We start from the raw sequence: 21,356 nt of genomic DNA, 5'->3' as shown, positions 1-21,356 counted from the left end.
ATTAAATTAAATTCTTTACTGGTTTTTCTGTGATATTGGTTACGTTCTTGGTCAAAAGATGGCGTTGGCCTATTGAATTTTCAACGAAGAAGTTTTTAAATATATTTTGAATGGTGTATTTTGTTCTAACTAATTACAGATAAATTCTGGGTAAAAATAAACATTACTTACTCTGGACTCTGCCTGAAGTGATCGACAGCAAACTGAAGTAGTGGGTGCCTCCCATCGTGCTGAGGCGTCGACTGTTCTCTTCTATCTTCCCTCACGCCTCTTTCTCTGTCACGTTCCCTCTCCATATCTCCGCTTCTGATTCTCTCCCGCGGCGGAGGAGACGTGGTCTGCGCCCTCCTCTCAATATGTTCCCTGTCAATTTCATCTCTCGATTCACGCATTTCTCGAATCTCCCTCAGCTCCCTAGACTCTCGAGTTTCACGCGAGTCCCGGATCTCTCGCGAGTCACGCGAGTCCCGCGAGTCCCGTGAGTCCCGCGAGTCTCTAGTCTCCCTGCTCTCGCGTTCGGGCACTCGTTCTTTCGTGATACCATTTGTGATCGGTTTCTGTTGGGTCTGTAAACAAGAATGGAGATTGTTAAGAATTTTAAAATTGTGTTCTTTTCGCTTTAGATTAACAAATAACGTGTTACATTCTGCATCGTCGTCGTCGTGGTCTAAAAGATAAGACGTCCGGTGCATACGTGTTGTTTTTTTTGAAATTTTTGTAATGAAATACGTACTCAACAAATGTTCACGATTGACTTCCACGGTGAAGGAATAACATTGCGTAATAAAATCAAACCCGCAAAATTATAATTTGCGTAATTACTGGTGGTTAACTCTTGTGAGTTCGCGCGGGTAGGTACCACCACTCTGCCTATTTCTGTCGTGAAGCTGTAATGCGTTTCGGTTTGAACCGGGGGGGGGGGGGGGGGGGGGGGGAAGCCGTTGTAACTATACTTGAGACCTTAGAACTTTTATCTCAAGATGGGTGGCGCATTTATGTTGTAGATGTCTATGGGCTCCAATAACCACTTAACACCAGGTGGGATGTGAGCTCGTCCACCCATCTAAGCAATAAAAAAAAATGCATATTAGAACGAAAGAATGCTTCATGTGAGATATACTAAAGTCGTCGTGGTCTAAAAGATAAGACGTCCGGTGCATTCGTGTTGAGCGATGCAACGATGTTCGAATCCCGCAGGCGGGTACCAATTAATGCAATAAAAAATAAATTTAAAAAAATACGTAATATAGTTCTAGGGTTGTGTGTTATAGTACAGTTATGAATTTTTAACACGTCATAGAACATTTTCGGTCACGGATGCGTGACTTCGACATAATGTAAGTACATGACAATAAATCATTCACGAGGCGTTTTTTCCGGCATATTTTTGTCGCTAGCTTCATTTACTCGTCATTTAAAATAGAATTCCTATTTCTAGTTTTAGTGGTGGATTAGGCTGGGATCCCACGCCACTTGGTAACATGACCGCGAAATATTCCCGCCTTTTGGTCTAAATGGCGGCATAGATGTAAATTCAGTGCATCTGATACTTCAAGTATAAAGCAAAAGCATTAAAATACGACGAAAAAGAATGTACATATGTACAGTGCAAAAAAATATTTAATTATAAATGTTTTTTTTTTTGTTCTTGCGATCAGTGTGCTTAGTGAGAATTTTTTAACGTTCTCGATAGCGTAAAAGTTAACACAAATTTGTATGCCGTTGGAACAGCGCCCCTTGCGGCAAACGTACGCAAACGTTCTAACTCCATACAAATTTGAGTTAACTTTTACGATATCGAGAACCTTAAAAACTCTCACAAAGCACACTGGTTAACGATACTTGTAGTCCGCCTGCTTTTAAATGATTTTGGTAGATGTTACCAACTGCTTTGAGACACGCGATCGAAGTCTCAATTTGACCGTACAGCGACTGTCCACCATTCAAGCCTCAACGCGTGTTCCGTGGTAGTAACGGCCAGGATGTACCTAACTGCCCGTGCGGACTAGAAACCTCAAGGTACAATGTGGCGTAAGATTTTGTTTTTTAGGAGTTCCAGTAACCACATCGGACCCTCAGCTTGTTTGCTTAATTAAACTAAAGTGTCAGCAGGTTGAGTTATGTAAATAATTAAAATAGATTAAAAAAAAAAAAAATCGTAAAATAGTTTTTTTTTTAAATCGCGTTACCTTATCTTTCCGTTTCAAAGTCTTCCTACTCAACGTCCTGATCACACCGTAAAAGCTCTCCATTGTTTATCGTCACACACAATTACCGACACACAATATCGATTTTAAAAATATTCGATTTTTCATTCGTTTCGATTTTATTTTTCGTTAATTTTTAATACGTTATTCGATACGATTTTCTATTTTCCGCACAGTGCAATTTCCTCACTGCGTTCGCGGTGTGCAAGTGAGGTATGCGTCGGTCGGGCCGCGCTTCGTCACGCCACCCTCATTAATATTGATGCAATCTGGTGTTCGCTCCGATTAATCGTTCGTTTCTTTCGTAATTCGATTTTTTTTTAACTTTTTAAAATTATCTTCCTCGTTACTATCGTTACATTTTTCGCGGTGACGTGTTCAATTTTCAAGGTCTGATTGGTGCACGTACCTACAGTTTTTTTTTTTTTTTTTTAAATAGAGATTGTATGTAACGGATTTTAATTATCGATTTAAATTTTTTTTTTATTTTTTCTTAATTGTAATCTCACGTACTATGACGAGTGACGAGTGTGTGAAAGTGAAAAAATCAAATTGTAAGCATGCACGATGAAATGTAATCGACTGAATAAATAAAAATTCTTATCGATTTTTATATTCATTGAATTATCAGCAAATGGTATATATATTATTATACCAATATATCATTTGACAGACGTTTGTGTTTTTAATCGTGAAATTATTTCTTTTAAAGCAATAGCTATATGTATCACAGGTTTTAAATTTGCTCGGATGTCATAGCTCATAGAGTTGGTGATAATTACGTTAAAGATTCCGTTACATAGTTGGTTAGATAGATAAATACAGGTCACGCCAATAAAAACGTGTTAAAAAGCATTGACAACAACATCGTGTTTCCCTCTCGCAAAAACTTGAGAAGACACTGTATTATTCTCGGTCAAGTTCGCGAAAGTTTGCTAGTTTGACAAGTTTGTAACGTATGACGATGTCAATTAAGTACAAATTATAATAAAGAGTTTATTATGCATAAAGACCTTTACAAATCGATGCGGATAGAAAATATAAAAATTCAGTTACTAGTTTGTGAAAAACCATACAAGGAGATAATTGTCGGTGCCTTTCACAATAAAACATATTGTTTTTTTTTATAATAAGTATACAATATAATAAATGAATAACTAACTCATTATGAGAAATATTAAAATTATAAGATTTGTCATCTATCAGTTGGGCTAAATATAATATAGGTAATATTGGATTATAATGTAGTAGTGAAGTATAATAGTACCTTTATAATATAGTATAGTATGGATGAACCGAATGAGGTACAAACAAAATTTAATTAAATGTAAATTTAATCAAAAACTTCTTTTGTAAGTGAAACCGCGGAACAAGCATCAATTAATACAATTTAAAGAGTTTTAATTCAAATTTTGTGAAACGCTCTCAGTTTTGAATTTAATGTCAAAAGTATCATTTACATTTGAATATTTAAAATAAAAACCTTTAAATTATTCGATTACAGGCACAAAAAAGATAGTTCTTATTAACAACAAAGTGACAATTTTGAATAACCAATATTGACATTAAGTGTCACTTGAACTTCGTTGACCTTTGAACGCTACACGGTTTTATTAGAAGGGACTGAAAACCTATAGAGCACTACACAAACATGGCAAGTTTATATTGGCCGTATTATGTTTCAGTTATCTGTGCTAGTTTTGGTCGCTTTCCTAAGTTGTGTTTGCCTCGTGGTGTACTTTTTGCTAAAGTTAAAGTGCGTGAGACTTGCTATATTATGTATATTTTTTTATATTATATTATAACGGCCGTCTGGTGTAGTGGTAAGTGACATGGTCACTACACAAGGGGGTCGCGGGTTCGAATCCCGACAAGGGAGGATATTTTTATGATAAATATAAAATGTCTTTTCCAGGGTTGGATGTATATTGAATATATGTGTGTGTATAATAAAAATCTTACATTTATTTCCGTTATCTTGGTACCTATAACACAAGTTCTTTACGAACTTAGCACAGGACCAGTTAACGTGGCGTGATTGTTAGTAAATATTTATTAAATTATTTAAATAACTAGATTATAATTATGTATTATATCGAGGGGTGAAACGTTATTTGGTTTAAGCGTCATTTCGTTTAATACGCGACATTTATCTTTGTAATTAAAGGTACGTTTTATTTGGTACTAGCGACCCGCTCTCGCTTCGCTTCGGAAACTATAATTTATTATTGATTTCTCCACTATTTAATGGATGTTATTATACATATAAACCTTCCTATTCAATCACTCTATCTATTAAAAAAAACCGCATCAAAATACGTTGCGTAGTTTTAAAGATTTAAGTAGATTTACATAGGGACAGAGAAAGCGACTTTGTTTTATACTATGTAGTGATTAGGACAACGATTCGATGTTTTTAATTGAGCTTCAATTAAGTTTACCCCATTCAAGTAACTGAAGAAGTTTTCTGTTATATATTTTCTAAATTTTAAACTGTAAATGTTTTGTGTAAAGTTGCAAAAATGTCGATTAAAATCTATATGCCAGACTGTAGGTATATTCAATCAAATATGTAGTTCCGTAGCGTTTTCCATATCTGAAGTCAATATTTCCGATACGTCACTACTGAGATTTTGTGCCATCTTATGATGTTGTATCGTCTTTGTTAAGTTATTTAATGAGGTTAATGTCCGAGGAATTGGCCGACAGCCTCTTCCGTCTTTATGATTAGAACTCGGCGGGACGTATTATGTTCAACTCAGGCGCATAAAGCCCGTATCAACGTAAGTGGTTTTCTCATACCCCTACCGCAGAAATCCACTCAACACTGACACATCATTTTTAACACTTTATTTAAGTTATTACCTTAACATGTAAACTAAAATATGAACAGCTGTGTCGCCAGATTTCCGGTTTAGGTTTAAGTATCATTTTCGATACGAACGCGCAAGTTTCATATCACATATTCTAAATATCAGCCGCTAATTTAAATTATCAGACAGAAATAAGAATGAATAATGTTATTCTAATTCTGAAGTGCATACAAGGAATGCTTTGTCCATAGTAAATATTTCTTGTTATTTTTTTTTATTGCTTTGATATGTGGACGAACTCACAGCCCACCTGGTGTTAGGTGGTTACTGGAGCCCATAGACATCTACAACGTAAATACCGCCACTTACCTTGAGATATAAGTTCTAAGGTCTCAGTATAGTTACAACGGCTGCCCCGCCCTTCAAACCGAAACGCATTACTGCTTCACGCCAGAAATAGGCAGGGCGGTGGTAGGTACCTACCCGTGCGGACTCACAAGAGGTCCTACCATCAGTAAAGCGAGCAATTTTGCGCATTAGTATTCGTATTTATGTTAATCGTATAAATTAAAATCAACTCAAATGTAAATAATTGCCGTGCGTAAGGGACTGCTCCTTAGGGAGCGGAAAACGCGGGAAAAATTTTTTTTGTCCGTTCAAACCTTCATGTTTTTCCAAAAGAGTGTAAAGAACAAATTATTAAGTTTTCGATGGGGATTTCTTTAATTTGCGAACGTACTGGTGGTAGGTCGTCTTGAGAGTCCCTACAGGTAGGTACCATCACCTTGCCTATTTATGCCGTGAAGCAGTAAAGCGTAGTCATAGTTTGTAGTCATCATGGCCTAAAGGATAACCACTAACCACTTAACACCAGGTGGGCTGTGAGCTCGTTCACCCACCTAAGCAATAAAAAAAAAGTGTTTCGAATTGAAGGGTGGGGGAGCCATTGTACTGTGAAACTGACACTTAGAACACATGTATGCTGTTGATGTCTATGGACTCCGGTAACCCATCAACTTCTGGTGGCCGTGAGAGACAAAAAGATAGAAAAAAATAAAGAGACAAATCTGCGTTTTAAACGTTCGTCGCCTTACTCGGATGATCTCGTTAATACGATGTCGTTAAAAGCGATATCGTAAATCGGACTTTCCATTGGCTAGTTTTGTAATTACCGAGTCATTTTCCGACGTGAAGCGTTGGATGCAAATACGATGCACTCACCTCGTAATGTAGAAAGTTCTAGTAATATGTAAAATTTATTGCGTGTTTGTAAGTGTTGTCTGTATGAAAGCGTGAGGATGTGTGTTTCAAAATATTATTATAAAATAATAAATACTATTCGCAAATAGGTATCACACATTAACACTTAATATGCAAAGAGCCATAAGCTCTTTCTCTTAATCGATCAAAAAGGAAAAAAATACTCCTACATTATTTTTTAAATTTTGTTTCGTTATTTGCATGGGTCCTGGTCAAAAATTTTTCTAAATACCATCAGTAAAAGTCCTTTTATTATGAACACAAAATAGAAGCATGTAGAAGAATTTAAAAGACAATGTAGCTGTGTTTATAATTTCACAACATTGTAATATATAGTTACATACTAGCGGCCAGCCCTTGCTACGCTTCGGAATCATTAAATTTTATTATTGATAGCTGAGTCCCGCGATGTTACCCGCGGTTATTGTCGTACCACGGGTGACGTCACGGGGAGAAGGTAGTCTAAAAAAGTAGCCTAAGTTACTCTTTATATCATCAGCTACCTATCAGTGAAAGTCTCGTCAAAATCAGTCCAGCCGTTCCAGATATTAGCCGGAACCAGCGGATAGACAGACGACAGACAGACAGACAAAAATTGTAAAAAGTGTTATTTTGATCTATGTACCGTATATATACTCACATGCAAGTAATAAAAAGCGGTTATTTCAATATTACAAACAGACACTTCAATTTTATTTATATGTATATATGTATAGATTATAATTAATATTTTATTCGGCTTTCACGATGGTGTTCCTGATGTTTGTAATAATTTACAGTTGACAACGAAAAAAATTATTAAAATATATTGAAAATAAAAACAGTAAATGTAGTTTTAATTATACTATAACTATTCTATAATACATACTCGAAATTGTTATGTTATCAAGAGTTTTGTTTACAATTTATAACGAAGGGCAAGGTAAACAATGTCACAAAATTGTTATTTTTATAAGTTACTCATTAATCTAATTTCGCGGTCTAGTTTTAACATACGTGTATTTTCCTAACAGGGTTGTAACAGTTTTATTTAAGACAAGTTTTTTTAGAAGTCGTCGTGGCCTAAAGGATAAGACGTCCGGTGCATTCGTATCGAGCGATGCACTGGTGTTCGAATCTCGCTGGCGGGTACCAATTTTTCTAATGAAATACGTACTCAACAAATGTTCACGATTGACTTCCACGGTGAAGGAATAACATCGTGCAATAAAAATCAAACCCGCAAAAATTATAATTTGCGTAATTACTGGTGGTAGGACCTTTTGTGAGTCCGCACGGGTAGGTACCACCGCCCCGCCTATTTCTGCCGTGAAGCAGTAATGCGTTTCGGTTTGAAGGGTGAGGCAGCCGTTGTGTCTATACTGAGACCTTAGAACTATATCTCAAGGTGTGTGGCGCATTTACGTTGTAGATGTCTATGGGCTCCAGTAACCACTTAACACCAGGTGGGCTGTGAGCTCGTCCACAAATCTAAGCAATAAAAAAAAAAAAAAGCTACCTTAAACAAGAAGAACTACTTTAGTAATACTTAGTAAATACATCACATCTTTGTGAAGAAATACAGATTGCGATATAAAAACAATAAAAACAACTTTTACGGTTTGCTCTTGTTTTTTTATTGTCCTTATTAATTAATTAAATAATTAATTCGAAAGTAGGTTTGGTTTACCCTAATTTAAAAAAAAAAAACTAACATAGTTCTTAAGTTATTTGTAAAATCCTATATGGTAGGTAGCGACTTTGCTCCTGGCATTGCAGAAGTCCATGGGCGACGGTAACCACTCACCATCATGTGGGTCGTATGCCTGCCTACAAAACAAATAAAAAAAGCAAACTATGAGTCTAAGATGTTTCGAAATAAAAGGTGATAAAAGGACTAAGGTGATTATAAGCCCACTGAGTATCTCGCCGAATCTTCTCAGTGGGTCGCGATTCCGATACGGTGGTAGATTCTGCGAAGCACTGCTCTTGCTAGGGCTAATATTAGCAAATTCTCTCAAGTTGAGCCCGTGAGCTAACCTACCCGTCCGCAAAAAGTTGGAATTGCCCATTAGGCGAAGGCTTACCAGCGAATAGGTAGAGAAAAGGATGAACTTTACGTATATAGCAACATTCATTTCATATAAATATATAATACATAGTTTATTGAAAACGACGTCAGTGGCCTCTTGGTCTATTACTAATAGTGAATTTTGCATACGTATATAAATATACCAATACCATAAATATGATTTTTTACTGTGTCAAATACAAAAGGTGTTAAATGCCAAATCAACTTTTTTTCATTGGGAAAACAATTTTTTTTTGTTTGTAGTCCGTAAATTGATTGCAAAAGTATAATGAAAAAAAATATTGTGTTGGCAACCCTACAATCCAAGTTAAGCTGACTAATGGTTAACGCATCTCATCCGATCCCGCAGATATACCGGTGACACAGTGAAAGTTATAAGATAAAACTCATCTTGTAAATTTTTTACATAGTTATTCACCGAGTGTATGCCGGACGTAATTTTTAGTTCATTATTCTTATTATTTGTTAATATCTAATTTAACAATGCACTTTAATTTATTTACAGCTCCATGAAGGTTACAATACCCTGAAAACAAAGACTTAAAAATTCAATCACCAACACGTATAGGTTTTTTATTTATTTATTTTTTATTCTTCAGATGGGTCCAGGGCCCACCTGGTTTTAAGTGATTACTGGAGCCCATAGACTTCTACAACGTAAATGCGACACCCACCTTAAGATATAAGTTCTAAGGTCTCAAGTATAGTTACAACGGCTGCCCCACCCTTCAAACCGAAACGCATTGCTGCTTTACGGCAGAAACAGGCAGGGTGGTGGTACCTACTCGCGCGGACTCTCAAGAGGTCCTACCACCAGTAATTACGCTAATTAGAATTTTTGCGGGTTTGTTTTTTATTACACAATGTTATTCCTTCATCGTGGAAGTCAATCGTAAACATTTGGTTCGAAGGTTGCAGCATTAGTGTGGCAGACAGCTGCTCAGTTATGCCCCTGGAATTGCTGATGTCTATGAGCATTAGTTACCAGTTAGTATCAATCAAGTAGGCAGGATGCTTGACTGTCAAAATATAAAAAAAAGCAATGTATGTTTATATTTTCTGGCTCTGCAATGTAACACGAAAACAATTGACGGGGGCGCCCCGCGTTCTCTCGAGGTCATTGAACCGACTCTGCATCTGATTTTAAATTTTGTTACATTACGCGCAACGCAAAAACATTAACAACATTCTGATTTTATTTTATTTTAATAATCGTGTTAAATTTTTGTGATTCCCACTTAGTTTCGTTTTCGGTAAAGTCAACATTCTGTAGATACAACGGTCCAGCTATTAATCATCAAACGGTATCTCTTTTGAAGTGCACACCACCGAAACAAATTAATCCAGCAATTATGTAACAGTGTAGATAAATAAACTATACGCATTTAAGCCTCAAATGTTTAAAACTAATCAATAACGCGCGGATTGCGTTGTAGTGCCATTACAAAATAATAATAAAATTAATAAAATTCTGTTTGTTCTGGTTTAAAGGGTGGGGAAACAACTGGTGGTAAGACCTCTTGTGAGAATTAGTTGAATTTCTATACCCGTGTATTGTCTATTCTACTCAGGTACGGGACTTTTACTGGTGGTAGGACCTCTTGTGAGTCCGCGCGGGTAGGTACCACTGCCCTGCATATTTCAGCCGTGAAGCAGTAATGCGTTTCGATTTGAAGGGTGGGGCAGCCGTTGTAACTATACTTGAGACCTTAGAACTTATATCTCGAAGTGGGTGGCACATTTACTTAGTAGATGTGCCGCCTATTTCTGCCGTGAAGCAGTAATGCGTTTCGGTTTGAAGGGTGGGGCAACCGTTGTAACTATACTGAGACCTTAGAACTTATATCTCAAGGTGGTTGGCGCATTTACATTGTAGATGTCTATGGGCTCCAGTAGCCACTTAACACCAGGTGGACTGTGAGCTCGTTCACCCATCTAAGCAATAAATAAAAAAAGTTGTCCATGGGCTCCAGTAATCACTTAACACCAGGTGGATTGTGAACTCGTCCACCCATCTAAGCAATAAAAAAAAAAAAAAAACCTTATGCTGGATGGCATTTTTTACGTTGTATTGTCGTGTGGGCTTCGGTAATTACCCAACATCAGACGGGTCAGTGTTAACTGAACTACGTAGTATAAAAAAAATAGAAATTCAGATATGTCACATCAGGAACACCCTCAGTGGAAGTTTGTCATAGTTTAGCGTACCTATTCTGTTTTTCTTTCCAAACAAAAAATTCATAGAACATCTAAACATACCATCATAGAGTAGTCAGCTGTAGAAGCGTAGTTCAACGACATCGTTACCGGATGTTGCCCGGTCAGAGTTACGTCTTCGGATAATTATAATCACAACCATAATATAATAAGTCTAGTTATAATTTAGCTAATGATTAATTGCTACTTGAGTATGTTAATATTATTCTTTCGTTGGCGAACATAAACTTTTAGGTTGCGCAACTAGAAAGGTATGGAACGGAAAATATCTTATACGAACTGCATCATTGAGAACCTTTATTAGAATACCGGAAAAAAAAAAAAAAAAACGTTAGATATTTTGCAATTGAATTATGTATACTTAAGTATGTATTTTTAGTGTTACTATATACGTAATGTACAGCTTAATTATCCGTGACCACGAAAACTGTAGTGTTCGAATTTTAATTGTTACGGAGTTACCTTTGCTAATGAGTTGTCAGTTTTGACAGACAGAATTGACAATGAAACTATGAAATCTATGAAACTACGGACTCCGCTTAAGCCGTTTTGTTCAGTGAGTTTCGAATATTCTCGACAAAGTATTTAAATAAAGCCACGGAGCGATATCGATGTGCTTAGGGCGAGTTTTTTAACTTTTCGATCACGTAAAAGTTACTTGAAATTTGTTTACAGTTGGCACAGCTTCCCTTTGTTTGCCGCTAGGGGCGCTGTTCCAACTCCATAACGAAGATCTCTTTTTTTTCATCAAAATAGAGATGAGCAAACATTAAACATAGATGTTATGGAGTAAATTCTTCGTAAGTATGACCTAGTACATACACCACGGTTATTTAGTCGTCCCAAACATATCATTACGGATCCTCCCGATCCATTAACGGTGTTTTTAGGTATCTAAAGCATCAGTCACCGTCCTCACCGAACCCGTGGCTTGCGACGCGACGGAGGGCTCGACGAGTAAATTAACCCATAGAGACAACCCACTGAGTTTCTCGTCGGATCTTCTCAGTGGGTCGCGTTTCCGATCCGGTGGCAGATTCTGCGAAGCACTGCTCTTACTAGGGCCAGTGTTAGCAACGCTTCCGGTTTGAGCTCCGAGAGTTCACCCACACGCTAGGGTGAAGCTGAAACAGTCTCTTTAGGCTATCAGCATAGGAAGGAAAAAAAAATAGGTAATTTATCGATAATAATGTGTACCTCAAATAGAAAAGTAAAGACTTCACCCTTCCAACATAGCTTATCATTTAGGTTTATTAGAAGTGAAAAGCGAGAGAGTGGTCACGCTCTCTTTGAGGCAATTAAACCCATTACACGACGTATAGCTAAATATACGGTGAACAAGGGAATGTAGAGTTTATTATAAAAATTAATTTAAATTGAATCTTTCTCTCTCTCGAATATTCGTGAATACACTTTACGTTATGTTTTTATTTACATTATATTTAACAAATGCTGCCGATCTTCAGCAGACGAATTCTCTAGTATATTGTAGTACGACTTGCATGACAATAAATTTAGCCATTCACTTAAATTTCGCGTTTCCAATAAGCTGGTTACTTGTTTATGTTACACGTATTTTACTTCTAGATTCTGGTTCGTATAGTACGCGGAATCCTAGTTCGGCGTCCGATGACGGTGTTTCATTAGTCCCGGATTTATTATCTTTATATATATATATTTCTTTTGTGCGCGTATTTGTCACTGAACTTCTCCTAAGCAGCTAGACCGTTTTTTTTTTCCTACCTAAGCTGATAGATAGCCTTGAGAGGCTATTTCAGCGTAACCTTAACTAGTAGGTGAGCTCGGACCGATTTGAATGATTTTTTTATATGCGTTTGGGTGGCACCGTGGACGGTTTAGATTCACAAATCAGCCCGGCAGATGGCGCTGCAGTCGGTACCTAGGTTATTTATCTATACTACAACTAAACGGCTGGATCGACTTGAATGAATTGTTGTGTATGCATTCACAGGACAACGCCTGTCGGGTCCACTAGTAAGTATACTTATATGTATATTGCTTTCAATAATTATATTTTTTGGGTACGGGGGATTGCTGTTGGTCTTGTGGCTTAAACAGAACGGGTGGGCGAGCACAATGGATGAATTCAAGCGATGAGTCGAGACTCCGTTTTTTAATCAATGTCTTCGCTTTTAAAGAGGTAGTCGTATATTAAAGGGACGTACGTATAAAAAAAAACTGTTTTTTCATGACAGATTGAATAAAGCTGTTGAACACTAAATCACTTAAAAAAGACAGCTAACGCATTTGCCTATGGACTTTCGTAAGTTAAGACACGTTTATGCAATAAATAAATAAATAAACCAAATTACTTTTGGCGGGAGCGCGAGGAGCAAAGTTGTGTGAATTGTTTTATTTTGTTGTTCATCTAGTGTTTTATTAACTGTTTAGCATCTGGGAAGGTCGTGTCTAGTTTGAAGTGTTGATCACTCCATGATACGACCTTCAGCAATGAAGTGACCGACTAAGAAGAAGATCTAAAAGTGCATAAATGTCAGATAACAAACAAAGCCGCTCGACATAGTTTTTCGGGCTTTTCAAAAAAAAGTCCATTGGTAAAGGCTAAATAAGGCTAAATAATCACTATTTTACTGAGAATATATTTCGTTACATCTCATTTCCTTTCATTTAATTTCATTCCAATTGATTAAAGTCTCAAAATGATCAACTTCATCTCATTTCGTTTAATATATTTTTTCATTTTATAACAGAATATAAGGCGAAAATAAAGTACTTGGCTAAAAGGCCTTGTTACCAGGCTACAAAATCTTTAAAAAAAACACATAGACAGCCAATATTACATTATTATGTTGAAAAACAAATCAATTACTTTCCAACACCCCTTTGCCAGATCATTTCTTTATTGAACGTGACGGGTCGAATTTCACGTCACTGTCACCCTTTGTAATTCGTTTCGCGTCCTCAAAACATTCATGTATTTGTACGGACGGGAATCACGGACCGATGAACATCGTGATCCAACGGTCGCAACAGGTGTTGAATACACGACATATAATTTGATAAGCTATTATGTGTCTTATTCCTTGTGACTCAAAAACTTTTTTCCTAAACAGTCGATAACAATCATTAGCTAAAATATGGTTTTTTGTGGAGACGTCTTGCGTGCGTGCATTAAATTTCCTTTATGTTTCGGGTGTGAGACAGTCGTTAAGTCGAAAAGAAACGTTGATATTACCTTATTATGAGCGAAACATAATATGCATAAGTTTTTATTTATATCAAGCTATTTACATGCAGTTCTAATGAGTTTTTATTATGTATACCCGCTGTCAAAGGCAAAGGCCTCGTCACAAGAGGTCGTGAACCCGTGCGTCAGCTGTTTTGTAAATCGTGTTACATTTCGTGCGAAATATTATTACTTTCCGGTCTTCTTATTAATGAATATATATTATACTTCCTAGCGTGTATTTTAAACCAAGTCAAAAAAAGGACATTCTTACTTCGACTGATTTTTTGATGTGTTGTTGTCTTGAGCAAAGGCGATCATTATTATCTACTATTAGTAAAAAAATACTTCTTCACTCTTTTCTTTAGTTTCTTCGCTTTATTGAAATTTGACCATAAATTTTTAGCTCAATTGTTTTTGAATTAATCTTTTCTTAATAACAGTCAGTGAGACGTCAATAAGACGTAAGATAAGAAGAAGGCGAAAGGCTATTTAGTTTAAGCGACATTTTGCAAATTTACAGGAGAGCCATTTCAATTTTTAAAATTTTGACCAAATGTCTTGACAAAACAACTTCTTCAGCTATTTTAATGGGGGTAATAGAAGCTCAATTAAAAATATCCAATCGACGTAGAAGCATTCGTGGATTCCAAATATGTATATAACTCAATATCATCCAACTTGTGATAGGACCTCTTGTGAGTCCGCGCAGGTAGGTACCACCACCCTATCTATTTCTGTCGTGAAGCAGTAATGCGTTTCGGTTTGAAGGTTGGGGTAGCCGTTGTAACTATACTGAGACCTTAGAACTTATATCTCAAGGTGGGTGGCGTATTTACGTCGTAGATGTCTATGGGCTCCAGTAACCACTTAACACCAGGTGGGCTGTGAGCTCGTCCACACATCTAAGCTATAAAAAAAAGCCTTTCACTCCTTGATATATATATTTTTGTTCAGTAATGTTTAATTTAACATTATTTCCGATACGATGTAATTTTTTTTTTATTGCCCTTCTAGGCAGACGAGCGTACGGCCCACCTGATGGTGAGTGGTTACCGTCGCCCATGGACTTCAGCAATGCCAGGGGCAGAGCCAAGCCGATGCCTACTGAAATACTGTACTAATCGGCTCTTCTAAAATATAATATAAGAGAGGATACGTATCATTAACAATAATAAGAAATAAAACTACCGTGTACCGATTAAGCGAGATCAAAAAAGATAACTTAAAGCATTTTGGTTTACTACAATAGTAAAACGGATACCGATAAAACTATGAATAGCGGAACGTAATCAAGCGATTTCCTGCTTCGTTATCCATTTAGGATACAAGATGATTTAAATAAATCACCGTTTTTCAAGAAAACAATACGCGAATTATAAGATTGATAATCATGATAAGAGATAAATGTTGTTAATAACAATACGAGCAGCGCTTTCGGAAGCTTTGGTTGTTTCCAGTCATTTGGGGTCGATGCAGCAAGTTTTCTCCTTCCATACTCCTCTATCATATACCATTTCTTCGCTCAGTCCCCTCTTGTAACCATATTGGAACCTTAGAACTCATATCTCAAGGTGGGTGGAGGGATTTACGTTGTAGATGTCCATGGGCTCCAGTAACCACTTAACACCAGGTGGGTTGTGAGCTCATCCACCCATCTAAGCAATAAAAACAAAAACAATATATATATATATATATATATATAGGAGTGTAGAATGTTAAATTATTTTTTAATGAAGCACAAAAAATACATTAAATCAATTAAAAAAACATTACACACACTACCATGTATTTTACACACACACAGACACACACACACACATTTATATTCTTTTGTTTATTGTTAAAGTCTGTAGTCAAATTGAGAATAGATTAATATTGTTTATCTTTAATATTATTTATCTTTTTTTTTTTTTTTATTGCCCTTGTAGGCAGACGAGCATACGGCCCACCTGATGGTGAGTGGTTACCGTTGCCCATGGACTTCAGCAATGCCAGGGGCAGAACCAAGCCGCTGCCTACCGATCTATAGTGTAAGTCCCGGGCGCCATTAAGCAGGCCGAATGCAGGCAGCATTGGAGGAAGCTGGTGCAAAAACTGGACCAAGGTGGTCACGACCCTCAGTAATGAGGAAACGACAGAGAAGAAGAAGAAGAAAGAAGATAGTGTAAGTCTTAGCGAAATCGGTGATTATACAAATATAAAATAATATTTGACAATAGAACCATAATAATGTTCAAACTTATGATATCAATTACCTAATTATAGTCGAATTTCGACTACCGGGGGACCACTAATGCCACTAAAATTAATGCAAACGATGTGTTTGTAATGAAACTTTAATATACATATAAATGTATTGACAAGTAAACAAATTTACGTCACAGTGACTATATTTAAACAGCTTAACTCGTATGCAACATTGGTGCGAACATTGGCTTGTCGCGTGTCGGATTGGATGTAACGGATATTAATAAATGCATGTTGGCATTATTTTGTGTGCCTAACGAAATTATTGTAAGTAAAATTATATATAAATGCGAAACGTCAGAAGATTCTCGATAAATTTCGGGTGAAAACCGAAGCGATTTGAACGAAAGTGACAACTAAAATTTATGGCGGCAAAATGTAAAATAATGTTAATAACGATAATGGCAGTATTCATGATTATGTTCAGTTTATTCATTTTTATAATGAACTAGCTGTACCCGTCCGCTTCGCTGGGCATTTAAAATTAATATTTCTCACCCCCAAAAAGATTCTCATCATTAATTTCCTCGCAACTGGTGTAGGGACTCCAACACTCATATAAATATTAGCCTATCCATCAAGTATATGTATTTTCTACATGGATAAAAAGTTTCAAGTCAATCGGATGCATCATTCAGTAATTATAACGGAGCATCCGTAAAACCACTGTAGATTTATATATTAGTACTAGCTGACCCGGCAGACTTCGTAGTGCCTCAATCGACAAATAAAACACCTAAACTTTTGTATAAAACAAACTTAAAAGAAATAAAAGGGATCCGTCCGACGCGACGGAGGGCACATCAAAGGAAAAACAAAATTGTTATTTTTATTTTGATATTTATCTACCTTTTAAACCTTCTCTGGACGTCCACAAATAATTCAAGACCAAAATCAGCCAAATCGGTCCAGCCGTTCTAGAGTTTTAGCGAGACTAACGAACAGTAATTCATTTTTATATATACTAGAGGTCCCGCAGTAGTCGAAATTCGACTATAATTAATTGGAATTGAAAGTTTGTACACTATTATGATTGTATTTTATACTTCTATAATCACAAATTTCGCCAAGACAACACTATATAAAATATTAACAAAGACAAACCATATTCTATTCTCAATTTGACAACAGACGTCAAGAACAAAAGTTTGACATTAAATAGTATGCATGCATGTGTGCGTCAAATACATGGTCTGTAGTGTGTGTAATGTTTTCTTTATTGATTTAATGTATCTTTTATGCATTATTAAAAAAAAAAATTTGCATTATGCACTTCTTCTCTATATTCTGTATAAGTGTGGAAAATTTCATACTCCTCCGTCCGCGCAATTTTCGTAAAAAGGGATACAAAGTTTTTGCTTCACGTATTAATATATAGATAGATAGAGTATATATAACACCTTTTAACATTCTTGTTGTAGCGGACTTACAAAGATCCGATACTTTATTATGAATAAGAGTATGGTTTTGTTTGGACAACCTTAAACGCGTTATTTCCTAAATTTTCTCACGTTTCATAAAGAAAATGTTAGCGTCTCTGTCATGAGTAGTGGACACGTTCAACATGCTACTAAATTTAATGTGAATTCATTTTTAAAATTCCTTTTGACATTTTAAAGTGAACGTCATTTAAGCGCATTTTTTTATTATTCGAAGACATTCTTTTGCTTGAAGAGAATGAAGGAACAGTATTTTTAATGAAATTTTGCGGAGTCTAATTCAATAACCTATTCAATGTTCTTTCGGAAAGTTTGGGGACCGGTAATTTCTGGACATACATTACATTTAAAGTTTATTGTTAGATTCATTTAGTTTCTGACATAATATAGAAAAAGAATTATAGGATTCAAATGTTTTGTTGCTTGAAAAGAGCCTAAGAGTGTTTTCCAAATATGAAGAAAACCCGTGGATTATTCAGACAATTTTATTACCGTCATCTCTTTGATACTTCCATTTTGCCTTTTTTTATAAAGCAAATTTCCGTTTCATTTTCGAAAGCCTAAGCTGTTTTTTTTCTTCATTTAAGACGTATACTTAATTTCAAAGAGCCATCATTAGATCGTATGAAAATAAAAGGCTACTACTACTACTGAGCTGGCGCTATGACCCCGAAGTGGGTCTTGGCCTCCGACAATAAACTTTGCCATTCCATTCATCCCGGCGCTGCGCAACACCTTGCCAGTCCGACACTTGGAGCTCCCGTAAATTTCCTTCCACAGCGTCACACCAGCGGTACTTGGGCCTCCCTACGGGGCGGCGTCCTTCCGGTACACCCGCGTACACCCGTTTCACAGCCCGATCTTGCTCCATACGTACTACATTTCCGAGCCATCCGAGCCTCCGTGCCTTCATCTACCCCAGAATATTTGGCTCACCAAAAAGCCTCTCCACATCCTTATTTTTCCGGACGTGCCAAGAACCGTCTTCTTTCCGAACTGGTCCTAGTATTTTTCTCAATACCTTTCGCTCCGTCACGAGAAGTTTTGCCTCTTCTTTAAAAATTCGGAAAATAAAGAGCTATGAACTTGAAATATCTTTCTTTAAATAAACATAAGTTGCAGACAGAATGGAAGCGAAGCAATACGCAGAGTTAAACACCACGGCTACACCGATGTCTAGGTAACAATTTACGCACTTCTGTCGTGGTCTAGAATACTTCGCATCTAGACTGTCCGTTACACGCAATCAGGTCAAATCATTCCGATTCCGATATAATAATAATAGTTGTAAGAGAGTAATTTACTTCGTTCTCGATACACTTATACGGGTGCTTATATATTTTTACTAGCTATTTTTACTATATATTTTATATATTTTAACTAGCTTTTGCCCGCGATTTCGTCCACGTAGAATATTTACTTTGGCATAACGCTAAATTTTACCTGCCTCTTCATTTACGTAGAAAGTGAAAAATTTTTTGACTTATAGAATGTTAAGGAGATATTTAAACCCCTATTTTGAAACATTATTTATTGGTGCTCCACCTGTATTCGTCATACCGTAATGTTATATAGCCTATAGCCTTCCTCAATAAACTAAGACTGAAAGAATTTTTCAAATCGGACCAGTAGTTCCTGAGATTAGCGCGTTCAAACAAACAAACTCTTCAGCTTTATAATATTAATAAAGTATAGATTATATAATAAGATCACGTGCGTACGTGATGGAACCGTTCGTGCAGGTAAAATTTGTGAAATGTTTATTTCATCAGTCATACAATAAAAATGTGATTGTTTGTTGTCATTAGACGACTTATTATTTAGGGTTATTAATTCCGAAGAATTAATGTAGAAAATAAATAGATATAAGGCCCGAATATACACTTTTAATTTTATATCTGTTTATGTGTCACGCGTAATTGGCGAAACGGCTAATTTTTCGGTACCTTCAAAGGTATTTAGAAGACTATTCGGAGGTTATATTAATAGATTATTTATCCCGAAAATAAAACTTTTTTATAACAAAATATGTATCTACTGACTTCGGTAACTATTGCCATAAAAAAATATAATTATATAATATTTAAATATCGAATGGAAACAAACGTGTTTTTGCGTGTGTGTATTAAAAAGCTATTTATTTCTCGTAACAACCGCACGTTACGGGAGCCAAGAAGGTTTCATTTGACTTAAATATGCAATTCAAAGTTATTCAAATACCAATATTATTTAAAGTATAAATTATACACTTTCCGCGTCAAATTCAAATGCAAATACCTATGACACACATGTCGGCTAATCGTGGGGGCGCATCGACGCCGGAAACGGAAGCACGCTTCGAACGGCATCATTGTCTGTGCGACCTCTGGCCGACATGACGAATTCGCTATTGGTTTTCGCGCAATCGTTCATCCATAGATTATCCATAGATATCCATAGATTAAGCATTATGTTTAGCAGACGAACAGTGTGCTTAGTGTCAGTTTTTTAACGTTTTCAATAGCTTAAAAGTTAAATCAAATTTGTATGCAGTTTGCGTACGTTTTCTTGCGTTTTTTTTATTGCTTAGATGGGTGGACGAGCTCACAGCCCACCTGTTACTGGAGCCCATAGACATCTACAACGTAAATGAGCCACCCACCTTGAAATATAAGTTCTAAGGTCTCAGTATAGTTACAGCGGCTGCCCTACCCTTCAAACCGAAACGCATTACTGCTTCACGGCAGAAATAGGCGGGGTGGTGGTACCTACCCGTACGGACTCACAAGAGATCCTACCACCAGTAGAACTGCATATAAATTTGAGTAAACTTTTACGCTATCGTAAACGTTAAAAAACTCGCACTAAGCACACGGGTTATCAAAAACGAAAACTTTGTTCATACTATTAACAAAGCTGATGTTTCCACGGTATTTCCTGAGCGCTGTGACAGGCCCTTCTTCAAACGAAGTTTCCGTAGAATGTTAGGCGGCGGCTTAGCTGTGCCCCTGGCATTGCTGATGTTCACGAGCGCCCGTAACCACAACATCAGGTTCTCGTCTACTTAAAAATGGCAATTTTAAAAGAATCAGGTTCATGCTTGATTGGTCATGATTAACGACTCTGATATTTAGAAAATCATGAGACTTCTATCATTTTACAGGGGTAAAAGAGTCGCTTGTATCAGTCTCTGATATATAAAGCACCAGTCGCTTTATAGATCCATAGGTACGAACTGTCGTATTTATTATAGCAACTCAATGAACACAATATAATGGCCTATGTGCAATACAGATTATAAGTTATTCTTGCACGATGCTTTTTTATTCATCATAGGATACAAGCGTACTTCTCTGTCATTCTATCTAACGTAACAGCAGTATTCACCTTTTCCCCTTCTCAAATCCATAAATACTGGTGAGTTATTTCTGCCTATATTTGCCACGAAAATTTTATGTAATATTTATTCTTCGGTAGGACAGTTGTCATAATAACATTGTGTCTTTTATACTAGTGGCTACTACTAGTTACTCAAAGTGATCACCGGATAGTGATACTGCGTGAACCGGTACCTTCTTAGTACGAATTAGTCTTTTTATCTATGGTCTTAAAAAAATTCTCAAGAATATACGATATCTACAGCCCATTCTTATCAGCCGGTGAACCCGAAACACAATGCCGCAGAAAGTTGACTATTTTAGAAGATATCTTCAACTTCAAAGTACCAAGCATATTATAAATCAGTATAAGGCAGTATAACCATTTGTTGGGTAATTCTCGAGAAATTAGTGTATTTATTTACGCAATCTTGCATTGATGCCAGGAACCGGAGTTATAACAACAAAGCTCCGTCATCATTTTTTCAAACCCAATTTGGGCGATTATTGGCCTCTTATTTGAAGTAAAATTCAT

At 36.5% G+C, this 21,356-nt stretch overlaps 1 protein-coding gene across 1 annotated transcript in view; it reads right to left on the bottom strand.

Moving 5' to 3' along the window:
• Positions 1-21,356, bottom strand: part of Myo10A (unconventional myosin 10A) — a 138,836-nt gene that overhangs the window by 26,954 nt on the left and 90,526 nt on the right. Inside the window, exon 23 of the mRNA XM_089734127.1 lies at positions 172-566. Coding sequence (XP_089590253.1) covers positions 172-566 — 395 coding nt within the window. The remainder of the gene's footprint in view (positions 1-171; positions 567-21,356) is intronic.

Source organism: Bombyx mandarina, chromosome 17, assembly GCF_030267445.1.
Source record: "Bombyx mandarina strain Sakado chromosome 17, ASM3026744v2".
NCBI lineage: Eukaryota > Metazoa > Arthropoda > Insecta > Lepidoptera > Bombycidae > Bombyx > Bombyx mandarina.
The sequence above is the reverse complement of the archived record's forward strand: the minus strand, read 5'-3'. Positions and strand labels throughout refer to the sequence as shown.